The following is a 12,609-nucleotide window of genomic DNA, read 5'->3' on the forward strand; positions in this document are numbered from 1 at the left end:
ATGGATGTGTCCTATTCATGAGTAGAGGACTAACTAAAAGATCCTGAGTCCCAACGTAAAATATGTAACAGTGCCCCATTTACCATCTACTATTTTATTTATGTTGCATCAGAATTTGCTGCAAAATGTAGCCTCTCATTCATTTCAATGGGAGCCAGACCATTCTTTCTGAGCTAGCTGAAAAAAGTGGCCATCCTGATCTTTGAGTGGATTCTACCTGAAACTCCCATTGAACTAAATGGAAGTAGGAAAACTTTCTGACGACAGTAGGCAGATGTCCACATGCATGCAAAATGTGTTGTGTGAACTTAACCTAAACAGCAATGCTTCTTAAGAAAGCAAAATAAGTCTCTTTCAGAGAGAAGGAAGTCGTCTCTCTAGGGTAATAGGTTACTACCCTGCAATTCAATGTCTAATGCATCAAGTTTTTAATATTGACTTACAAGGTTGCACCTTACTTGAAGTCTTCATCCTTCTAGAGGAGAGCTGTTATATAATGGATGTTACCTCTATGATAAGTATGGCTGTCAATGTATTTTAATATCTTTTCAGTAAAATGTATCCGGAGCACTAAGGATTACTTTGCTAATCGGCTCTATAAAGCAATGAAGGTAAGTGCAGTAACTTTCATGAATGTGTCTCTCAGTCATATATTATATATATATATATATATATATATATATATATATATACATATACACTCACCGGCCACTTTATTAGGTACACCATGCTAGTAACGGGTTGGACCCCCTTTTGCCTTCAGAACTGCCTCAATTCTTCGTGGCATAGATTCAACAAGGTGCTGGAAGCATTCCTCAGAGATTTTGGTCCATATTGACATGATGGCATCACACAGTTGCCGCAGATTTGTCGGCTGCACATCCATGATGCGAATCTCCCGTTCCACCACATCCCATAGATGCTCTATTGGATTGAGATCTGGTGACTGTGGAGGCCATTGGAGTACAGTGAACTCATTGTCATGTTCAAGAAACCACTCTGAGATGATTCCAGCTTTATGACATGGCGCATTATCCTGCTGAAAGTAGCCATCAGATGTTGGGTACATTGTGGTCATAAAGGGATGGACATGGTCAGCAACAATACTCAGGTAGGCTTTGGCGTTGCAACGATGCTCAATTGGTACCAAGGGGCCCAAAGAGTGCCAAGAAAATATTCCCCACACCATGACACCACCACCACCAGCCTGAACCGTTGATACAAGGCAGGATGGATCCATGCTTTCATGTTGTTGACGCCAAATTCTGACCCTACCATCCGAATGTCGCAGCAGAAATCGAGACTCATCAGACCAGGCAACGTTTTTCCAATCTTCAATTGTCCAATTTCGATGAGCTTGTGCAAATTGTAGCCTCAGTTTCCTGTTCTTAGCTGAAAGGAGTGGCACCCGGTGTGGTCTTCTGCTGCTGTAGCCCATCTGCCTCAAAGTTCGACGTACTGTGCGTTCAGAGATGCTCTTCTGGCTACCTTGGTTGTAACGGGTGGCTATTTGAGTCACTGTTGCCTTTCTATCAGCTCGAACCAGTCTGGCCATTCTCCTCTGACCTCTGGCATCAACAACGCATTTCCGCCCACAGAACTGCCGCTCACTGGATGTTTTTTCTTTTTCGGACCATTCTCTGTAAACCCTAGAGATGGTTGTGCGTGAAAATCCCAGTAGATCAGCAGTTTCTGAAATACTCAGACCAGCCCTTCTGGCACCAACAACCATGCCACGTTCAAAGGCACTCAAATCACCTTTCTTCCCCATACTGATGCTCGGTTTGAACTGCAGGAGATTGTCTTGACCATGTCTACATGCCTAAATGCACTGAGCTGCCGCCATGTGATTGGCTGATTAGAAATTAAGTGTTAACGAGCAGTTGGACAGGTGTACCTAATAAAGTGGCCGGTGAGTGTATATATATGTATCACATTCTATCATATCATATATCATCCTGTGTTGTGAGATCTTATTTAGCCAAGTAGTTTTTGGTTATTCAGTAACATACAAATTATTTGTTAAGAAATTTGCTCATAAATATTATGATTTTTATTCTCTTCTTTCAGGGTATGGGTACAGCTGACAACACACTCATTCGGATAATGGTCTCCCGTAGCGAGATTGACATGATGGACATTCGAGAGTCATTTAGGACCCACTATGAGAAGTCTCTATACTCTATGATTAAGGTAATGGACCCCAACTTATTGACCCTGTTGTTAAGGTGGAGGAACCGTTAGTTAGCAGATATTCCTCTTGATCCTCACACATGGACGATGTTGGGCTCTGCAGAAAGTGAATGTGTTCTCAAAAACACATCTGGTAACAGCTGATCCTCCTTGATAACATTTGCTGCTGAGGGAGGGTCACTATACCCCCGTACATACTAGATGGTACCCTTGAAATTGGTGAGGTCCAGCCAACAGTTATCTAATTTGTATGTAAGGTTGCCAACTTTACCACCGAAAAATATTAGCCAGAGTTTAAAAGGGGGTTGTATTTGGAATCGTGGCTGGTTTGCCGATAGCCCCCTGCTTCACTATTGAAATCAAATCTACAGGATTGTAATGAATACACACCGCATAGTCCACCCAGGCAGGGGGACAGTAACCAAAATTAGGGGCGGTCCTATTGTATCCTGATGATATGTTAAAAATAAGCCTTAAAATAAATAAATAAATAAATAAATAAATACTAGGCAGGGGGCAGCCTTAACCCAAAAAACATCATTCTAACAGCTCATTAAATGAGGGTCACTAGCTACAAGTTCACGTTGTGGTAAAACATGGTTTATACAAATAGATAAAGATCTGAAATCCCAGATCAGATAATATATTATTGTGATAGCCTGCAGGGAACTACAGCACAAGCCCATACACTTGTAGTCAACCCTGTAAGCCCTCGCGGGCAGGGCCCTCTACCCCATTGTGCCAGTCCATCATTGTTAGTATTATATCTAACAGTATATTCTTTGTACTGTATGTAACCCCCAAATGTAAAGCACCATGGAATTAATGCTGCTATATAAATAAACAATGATAATAATAATAATAATAATAATAATAATAATAAATAACCCTAAAGGTCGGGCCCCATGTACTGTTATGTCATGGTGATATGCATAGTGGTTGTAGAATGAATTTGGGGACAACAATTCTTTCATGTACATGGCAGGTGTAATGTGGATTTACTTGGAAATTCAATCATTTTCCAACATTTCTTCCTCTGATGTATAAGCTTATAATTCATTGTTCTGTATATTCTAGAATGACACATCTGGAGAATACAAGAAGGCTTTGCTGAACCTCTGTGGAGGAGATGACGAGTATGTATGACCTCTGGGACTTGTAGTATAGCTCCGTGCTTTCAGAACGTTACCTTTTACTAAGGTTTTACTTAAGATTTCTAGCTTTTAATATTGGATGTAGAGAGAGAGATAGATAGATAGATAGATAGATAGATAGATAGATAGATAGATAGATGGATGAAAAGAGTCCAAAGCAGCATATGTATACCTTCTAAGCAGTGGGTGCAAATCCCCTGGAGACAGGCAAAACTATCCAACAGCAATATATTCTACAATGAGGCAGCGCTCCAATATTTTAGTGAAACATTGATTTGGATTAGAGTCACTTTATACTTTTCTTAAAATATTGGAGTTCTGCCTCATTTTTGGATAGATAGATAGATAGATAGATAGATAGATAGATAGATAGATAGATAGATAGATAGATAGAGTCCCAATAAATATCAAAAAACAAACTAGGCAGTAGTCCCCACCCCCAATAGTGACAGCAGGCTACTGTTTTTTATTGGCTCTTACCATTATAAAGATATACGTCCTCAATGGTCTTCCATAATGGTAGAATAAAGAGGCCCCATAGTATTCTACTGAGTTTTGCTTGAAATTAGCGGACCATAATATACCCCATTATTATATGGTCATTATTGGGAGCGTGAGCTGGATACCTGGAAGAAAACCTTATAAATGTGATAGTTTCATCCAAGCCGTAATCCTGCATATAAGCTGTTACTTTCCTTTTTAGCGCTGCTGGGGAATATTTCCCAGAAGCCGCTCAGGTGGCGTTTCAGAAATGGGAACTTAGTGCGACCACTGCTGCGCGCATCGAGGTTGGCAGAGATTGATGTCCCCCTCCCTTCTTTTACTGCACCTGCAATCTAACCAACCTAGCAGGCATCACCTTTGGCTGCTTGTTTGCCTCATCTTAGCTACAGTCTAACAAAGATCTGTCACAAGCACGTTCACTGTAAGAATCTGAAAGGTGCATTCAGTGGGTAATGGCGAATATACGACCCTACAAACACAAATTTCATTGCATGTCCATGGCATAGACTTGAATGAAAAAATTCTTACTTCTAGTGGGAGCTCAAGAGCCGTATGCAGTAAGTTCCTGGGCTTCACCTAATGGCAGCTGCAGGCAAGCAGGAGTTAATTATTAGTTGTGGCTATGCAGGGGAATTAGAACGCAGAACTCTGATCATTATAGCGGTCTGTTAAGACTAAGCCCCACATAGCGAGACGCAACTAAAAAGCAATGTGGGAAAAACCGCAACAGAAACGCATCGCAGTTTTCCTGCATTGCTTTTCACAAAAAGTCTGCGAAGTTTTCCTCTGCGGACTGTCTGCTTCATTTATACCTATAGGGAAACCGCCAACGTTTCCGTAGGTATAATTGACATGTTAGGATTTACAAAAACACAACAGTTTTGGAAATTGCAGCATGTCTGCAGTTAGCCAAAATCCCATCCACTTTGCAGGGACTGTAAAACGCGGCAGCAACACGTGGGGCCTCGGCCTGTGAGATGAATCAGAACAGACATTTGGCCCCATTTAGATTTTAAAAAAAATGTTCAAGGCTGAGCATTCACTGTAAGGTCATAGGACTGTGTTGTCTAATTTTTTGGCAAACCAGCAGTGATCCTAACCTCCAAAGTCAGGTCAATATGCTGGTTTAGGGGAATAAGCTGCTGCCAGACCCCTCTGGTGGGGGCTTACTCCCATGCAAAAATCTGGCATCTGATATCCATGAATCCCTTTGATATGATTATGAGGTTGCAACAATCAGATCCCCATTTGGAGGGGCTTTGCTAAATGTACAACTAGTGCCGTGGCACCTACTAAGTATGGGCCCATTGTAGAGACACAGAATATATGGTGGACCTGTCTGTGACAAATCTGTAGTTTTACCTTATGAGCTAACCCCTTTTGCTTCCTGGTTTTCCTGGCTAACACTTTGCTTTATAGCTGAAATGCACTGATAACTTTATACTTTTTGCACTTTCCAATGCACGATGTGGCTATTATAAGTACCGTATGGCTATTATAGTACCGTTTCCCCAAAAATAAGACAGTGTCTTATATTAAATTCTCTTCCAAAATATATGACCTGCCTTATTTTCGGGGAAACAGGGTAGTATGGCCAGTATAGCAGTACAATGTGGCTAGCAAAGTACCTCAATGCCCTAGTGGCATTAGAAGCTCTTGGAGCATATTCTACAGTTCATCAGTGTATATATTTATGTATATATACATACATACACACACACTGTATATACATATACACAAACACAGTATTATAATAAGCTTCTTTCAGTGTCATCCACTCAAAACAGATATATATATTAATCTCTGGAATATTCATTATAATTGCACTATAAATGCAAACTGAGTTTATTTTCTATATTCTTATACATGAACCTAATTTCATGTATAATATTTTGTGTGAATATTTATTTTCTATATTATTATACATGAACTTCATTTGTTCATGTCTATTTCACCATAATTTACCAAATAGTTCTCGGCTTCTTACATTATGATGAAAGATGATATATATTGCATTTTGAGTGGATATGTCTTAATCTTTTTGCTTCTCTGGTTGCTGAATGATGATTTTAATTGTTAAGATGATCCTTATATTACATGACGTAATGTATTCAGATGGTCAATATGCATAATTACAATATGAATTAAAATAATACAATATAATCCTAATAATCCCATTGCAAGGGAAACCGTCAACCTGAATACGCAGTCCATTGTGTACCCAGTATATTATAGAGAGGGAGGAGCTGAACAAACTGATGGTTCAATGGGAAAAGATTCAGTATAACCTGTCATATATCCATTTATCTCTCATGACTCAGGAGTCCAGTGGGCGGTCCTACTCACTGTTTGACATCCTTTGCCATTAATTTGCACAATCATAGAGCTGTCATTGAGTATTTGATGCCTAAAGTGGCTGCATTCTAAGAAGGGGTTGTCCGAATAGGAATGGGCTTTGTACCAGGATAGGTTGCCCATATGGGGTGTACTCCTCTATAGCACGGCCCTGTGAATATGGATTGTGCAATATCAGTCACATCTATATAATGTATACATTTCTGTTTTTACACTCCTTAGTTGAAAGGAACCATACAGCCTGCAAGTGACTTCCACGCAGACAATGACGGCAAGGCTCTGAGGAAGGCAATGAAAGGATTTGGTAAGGACCCTTACCAGTGACTATTTGTCACTATGGGATTATTGCACATGTGCTTATATACACATATATAATATATATGCATATTCTGCAGGTACTGATGAGGACACCATCATTGACATACTCACCAAGCGCAGCAACTCCCAGAGACAAGAGATAAAACAGGCTTTCAAGTCACACTTTGGACGTGTAAGTTTCGTTTTTTTTTAGTACTAAGGCTTATTCCACCTAAAATTTAGGTGTGACCTTTCTTAAAGGATTATTCCCATCATAGGCAATTCCTTTGATATAAGAGTGGAACTTATGGAAATATTTCTTTTTTTAATGTAAATTGTGAGCTCCATTTAGGGCTCACAATGTACATTTTTCCTATCGGTATGTCTTTTAGTATGAGAGGAAAGCCACGCAAACATGGGGAAAGAACATACAAACTCATTGAGAATACATGTATATTCAGCCAAGAATGTGTACAAGATGGAAGGTTGCCGATAATGCAGTTCTGGGGAAGTTCTACAGGGTAAACCCAAGCAGGAATGGAGGGGTAGGGAGTAAGCGCGCACAACCAAAAACTTCTTAATCACTCTTCAAAAGTTTATTAGGTACAACGCGTTTTGGGCAGGACCCTTTGTCAAATGTAATACAAACTCAGCACAAGGAATCCTCTGTCTGCCTAGATGAAGGACACAGATTAAATCACCGCGCAGTTTAATGTGGAAAGCTGGGACACTAGGAGATTTTTATTTTTTTTTATTTCACACGATAATACAGTTCTGACAGCTATCTGAGTTACATGGTCACCTTTAGAGTGTATGGTGGGAATAGTTTCCTTGGTCATAAAGATCACATCGATAGTCTCTATATTTTCCCACTGTTTATGGATTTGGGATTTCTTGATGCAGGAACCCTGTATAATGTTGCTATCACCTTGTCTTTAGGACCTGTTGGCCGATCTGAAGTCTGAGCTCTCTGGAACTTTGTCCAAACTCATTCTAGGTCTCATGATGACACCAGCCCAGTTTGATGCCAAGCAGATAAACAAGGCCATTGTAGTAAGTAATCTAAAGTCTCTGCTTATTGGATAGGACTTATCCAGGTGTATATTACTAAGTCTATGTGTAGACTCTAGAGAGGAACACCCAGCAATGACAACCACATGACAGTAGGGTCCATAGCTTTACGATTATATACCCCTAAAGAGAGAACCACAAGGGATAAAGTTCCGAGATCATATAGTTAGATCATGTCAAGTTAAAGTGTGAAGGATATGTCCCAGCTCAGAGAGATGTCATATTTCTAGCATATAGCATAATTTTCTGAACAGAGGGTGGGTCCATCTCTGGGTCCCTACTATTCCAGAGAATGATGGGGCTGGAGTGTTCATCCACTATGTGCCTGGCTTGCCAGAGAACTACGACATGACTTCATTCAACTGAATGGGACCAGCTGCAATGCCATGCACGGCTAGGTGGCCGCCAATGTCACTGTACAGGGTAAAATCACTAATGCTCCTTTATTCTCGCACTGTCAGTTGGTTGGCTGTATAAGCCTTCATACATGATGTCCTATTTTTTCAGTTTTTCTGCTACTAATAATTATTATGGCTGAAACACATTTGTCTCTGAGGCTGTGGCATGTACAGTAACTAGCAGTCCCCGTCACTATCCATTCTTGGCACTACTGGTTTATCTATATGTAACTCTGCCAGGAGTAATTGTACAATAGCAAACAAATAGCTTAGAAAAGCCCAAAGTAACCATAATATAGAAGATTCAGGACACTGAACTAGAAATACATGAAGTCTAGCAATCTATGAGCACAGACAGAAAAGCTGCTTACTGTCTGTTAATAAAATCCCTTCTGTAATTGCACAAGAAGCCAGAAGTACCGTGTTTCCCCGAAAATAAGTCAGTGTCTTATATTAAATTTTGGTCCTAAGGATATGCTATGTCTTATTTTCAGGGGATGTCTTATTTTATTTTCGTGTGCTGCTGCCACCACTGTGCTACACTGAGATGTGCTTACTGCGCATAGACTGTATGAAGAAAAACATTGCAGCTGGCTGAACGCTGTGTGCGATGTTCCGAGGGCACAAGAAATCCAGCTGCTGCCTCTACTGAGATACCGTACGTTGTATCCACTGTTCCAGCTGCTGTGGGATGAGCTGGGAGAATGGACCCCCCGCCGCATACGATGCTTAGAGTTTGCACAGCGGGCATCCCCCAGCTCATCCCACAGCAGCAGGAACAGTGGATACGAGGTATTGCAGCAACGTCAGCAGCCGGAATACCTGCGCACACAGAACATCGCACACAGTGTTCAGCCGGCTGCAATGTTTTTATTCATACAATCTTTGCGTAGAAAGATTATTATTGGGGGATGTCTTACTTTTGGGAGGGTGCCTTATATTAGGCAATTCAACAAAACGTCTGCTGTGTCTTACTTTCGGGGGATGACTTACTTTCGGGGAAACAGGGTAGTTACAAGTATATAAAAGCCTTATCCTTTAAAGCTTTGAGATTTCCAGAAGATTCAGTCCTTTGCACAGAGCAGTTTGCAGAGGTGTGTGGAGACTGTGAGGAGAATCGACTCCTCCTCTCTCTGTTCACTGGGTAAAGACAGAAGAGAACCTCCCCCATCAATTGTAGATGGTCTTTGGCTAGCAACAGGGAGTGAACTACAATTTAGCTAGATCATGTGACAGGATGACAGGATTTTGACAGGATTTTTAGAGAGGTTTTTCAGGCAGAAAGCAGCAATCTTTTAAATTAAAGTGCATTACATTTTGTTCCAGAATCGTATGCTCTATGAAATGAGACTAGGTTGTCTGAAAAGTTAGTGAACATTTAACGGATTAAAGGTGGTCATGGTCTGGCTTAGAAGCCTCCAATATTCAACTCTTGTCTGGAGGAAGTTATGGCTATCCATACATTGATTGCGGCTGTAATATTACAGCCAGTTTTGCAAATGAATGGATAACAAGGTAATACATGGCCTGGTGCTCATAGTGGCAGAGGGAGGGCTGAGCAGGGATCTTCCCTTTCTGACATCCGTATACCCTTACAGGATATACAGTATATGGGAAGGGTTGCTTTTATGAGACAACTTCTTTGACCATTGTACAGTATATGAAAAGTTCTACTCTTTTATATGTAAACTTTATATATAAGGTTTTTAAAGTATCTGTTGTCTGTCAGGGGACAGAGCATTTGGAGTCTAGAAACCTACAGCCACTTCTATTGTTGTATCTAGTGTGCTAAGCTAAGCTACCTATGTACAGTGCAGCAATTCATACATGTATATGCTGCCTGGTATATTTAGCCTACAGGGGATTGCCTAGACTGGTTACAATTTCAACTTTTATAATCAATAACTGATTTACTGACAGCAAGCCGAGATACTGAATAATGGAGAAGCCCAGCGTATATTAGGAAGTCACAAGACTTATTATATATGGATTAGATGTTATATCGGATGACTGTTCCTGTACTCAATTACAGGGCGCAGGTACAGATGAGAAAGTTCTTATTGAAATCTTGGCTACAAGAAATAACCAGGAGATTCAAGCTATTAATGAAGCATATCAAGAAGGTGAGCTGATCATATAGAACGGCTAAGCCCCATGTAGCGGGCTGCGGCAAAAAATCACGGTATTTATGCAATGTGGGGCCCCGGCCTCAAAGGGATACTGATTCTAAAATCTATGTACATTTACTATGCTGTTTAAGGTGATCTATTGCTCTCTGTAAGCATTTCAAGCTGCATAGATCATCTATAGACTTCTTTGAAGTCTATGCCCTTTTTCAAAACCATTTTTATATTGTTCTAATACATCTAAAATACAACATGAAGAAACTTTGCGATCTCCTATCATTTTTTGTCTCCATGCTTACAGACAACCCCTGTATTCTGATCCTACAGTCATACTACTTTCAATCTGCTCCACAGCGCTGCGGAATATGTTGGCACTATATAAATAAAATGTATTATTATTATTGCTCCGACTTCTTGTCAACATACAAGCAGCAGGTTAGCCAAATGAAAGGGACACATGGAAGAAAGCATGACTGCAAGGTCAGACTACAGAAGGTATTGGTTGTAGTCTGCTACCATGGAGACACATTGGTCTGCATTAAAGCTGTAGACATATAAGGCTTCAGTTTGTATTTTAGATGCACCAAAGCAATAAAATAGAGTTGCAATGGTGGACATGGCCTTTTAATGGAAAATAGTAATTATATCATTATGCCACATGGCTTCTGGAGGCTTCAGCACAGTATGGATATTGTCAGTTATGTGTTAATGTTTCTTTGCTACCTGGGGAATTCTTAATAATGAACGTGTCCTCATTCTTCACTATAGCTTACCAGAAGTCACTGGAAGACGCTATAAGCTCAGACACATCCGGTCACTTCAAGAGGATCCTTGTCTCATTGGCATCGGTGGGTTCAAAATGGAAACCAAGCAAATCACTAAGGGTGCATTCACACTGAGTAAACGCTAGCTTATTCTGAACGTAAAACACGTTCAGAATAAGCGGCGTCTAAAGCAGCTCCATTCATTTCTATGGGAGCGGGGATACGAGCGCTCCCCATAGAAATGAATGGGCTGCTTCTTTCACTCCGTGCAGTCCCATTGAAGTGAATGGGAAGTGCCGGCGTATACGGCAAGCTCTGCTCATGCCGGAGCGTACACGCCGGCACTCCCCATTCACTTCAATGGGACTGCACGGAGTGAAAGAAGCAGCCCATTCATTTCTATGGGGAGCGCTCGTATCCCCGCTCCCATAGAAATGAATGGAGCTGCTTTAGACGCCGCTTATTCTGAACGTGTTTTACGTTCAGAATAAGCTAGCGTTTACTCAGTGTGAATGCACCCTAACATCTATAGAGCAAACAGGCAGTAGTCTGCTGTTACAAATTATGCATTGGGACACAGGAGCTTCAAGTTACTGCTCTGAGTTGGAATAATATAAAGTGTAACATCAGCATTCATTACTTAAATCCATTTCTGCATACAGCTGGCAGCGAGCTAAGAGTTGTCTGCCCTTGTAGGGGATATATATATATATTTATTTATATATTATTTTTACCATACAATGAACAGCGCAAAATTTATATTGCAAGGCAAAAATCAGCCATGTCCTTAAGGGGTTAACAAACTCATCTTATACTCATCTTTCTAGGCTAACCGTGACGAAGGAGGCGAAGACTTAGAGAAAGCCGTAGAAGATGCCAAGGTAATTATAGGGTATTTTACTTTTGTATCTTGAGTTCATCGTTTTTATACTCACAAGGACAGAAGCAATGGCGCCGCCTATAGTTATATCTGCTCACTTATCAGAAATAACTTATTATTTGTAAAGTAGTTTTCAGACTACAATTTTTACATTAGTTTCACAGTAGCGTTGGGGTTTCTGTTCTTCGGTCCACTTGGGGACCCAAAAAACAGAAACCCGACACACTTAAAAAAATGGTTAATCATAAGGCTTTCCTCCCAAAAAATGAGGAGAGAAAAGTCCTGCTTTCAAGTGGAATGGGGAACAGTTCACATCTGCGTTCAGTATTTCATTCAGGAAGTCCACTTGGCGACCCCCCCGAACAGAAACCTATGCGCATTACAATGTGGCTAGCTAAGAAACCACATGGACCCCATAGACCATCATGCTTGCAGTACTTTTCTCTCCGCATGATTCATGCGGACACCAAGCGGAAATCACACAGGTCCCATTTTAGTCTATGGGGTCCGTGTGATTTCTTAGCTAATCACTTTATAATGCATATAGTTTTTTGTACGGGTGTCCCCAAGTGGACTCCCCGAACAGAATACCGAACGCAGATGTGAACAAGGCCTTAGAATGTAGAATACATATTTTATGTCTCCATTCTTGCTGCCAGGTCTGTGCTGCAGAAAGTCAGCAACTGGCAGGGAGAGGGAAAACCAGATGACTAAGACTACAACTTTTCGCCGGGGTCTTTTCTTCAGTGACTCGCTGCGTGGGGCCTTAGCCTTAAGGGGTTATGCCAAGAAAAATATTTATCCTCTATCTGTAGAAGGGGTCTAACTGTTGAGACATTCCCCCCTCCCCCACTTAGTTAACTCCAG

The 12,609-nt window shown here is 40.9% G+C and overlaps 1 protein-coding gene across 2 annotated transcripts in view; it reads left to right on the top strand.

Annotated features, from left to right (window-relative positions):
• Positions 1–12,609, top strand: part of ANXA6 (annexin A6) — a 71,813-nt gene that overhangs the window by 27,771 nt on the left and 31,433 nt on the right. For both annotated transcript variants that reach the window (XM_075274943.1, XM_075274941.1), the window contains exons 11-20: positions 553–611; positions 2,071–2,193; positions 3,271–3,329; positions 4,051–4,135; positions 6,429–6,510; positions 6,602–6,696; positions 7,443–7,556; positions 10,005–10,095; positions 10,867–10,946; positions 11,690–11,743. In XM_075274943.1, coding sequence (XP_075131044.1) covers positions 553–611; positions 2,071–2,193; positions 3,271–3,329; positions 4,051–4,135; positions 6,429–6,510; positions 6,602–6,696; positions 7,443–7,556; positions 10,005–10,095; positions 10,867–10,946; positions 11,690–11,743 — 842 coding nt within the window. The remainder of the gene's footprint in view (positions 1–552; positions 612–2,070; positions 2,194–3,270; positions 3,330–4,050; positions 4,136–6,428; positions 6,511–6,601; positions 6,697–7,442; positions 7,557–10,004; positions 10,096–10,866; positions 10,947–11,689; positions 11,744–12,609) is intronic.

This window comes from Leptodactylus fuscus, chromosome 5 (genome assembly GCF_031893055.1).
Source record: "Leptodactylus fuscus isolate aLepFus1 chromosome 5, aLepFus1.hap2, whole genome shotgun sequence".
Lineage (NCBI taxonomy): Eukaryota > Metazoa > Chordata > Amphibia > Anura > Leptodactylidae > Leptodactylus > Leptodactylus fuscus.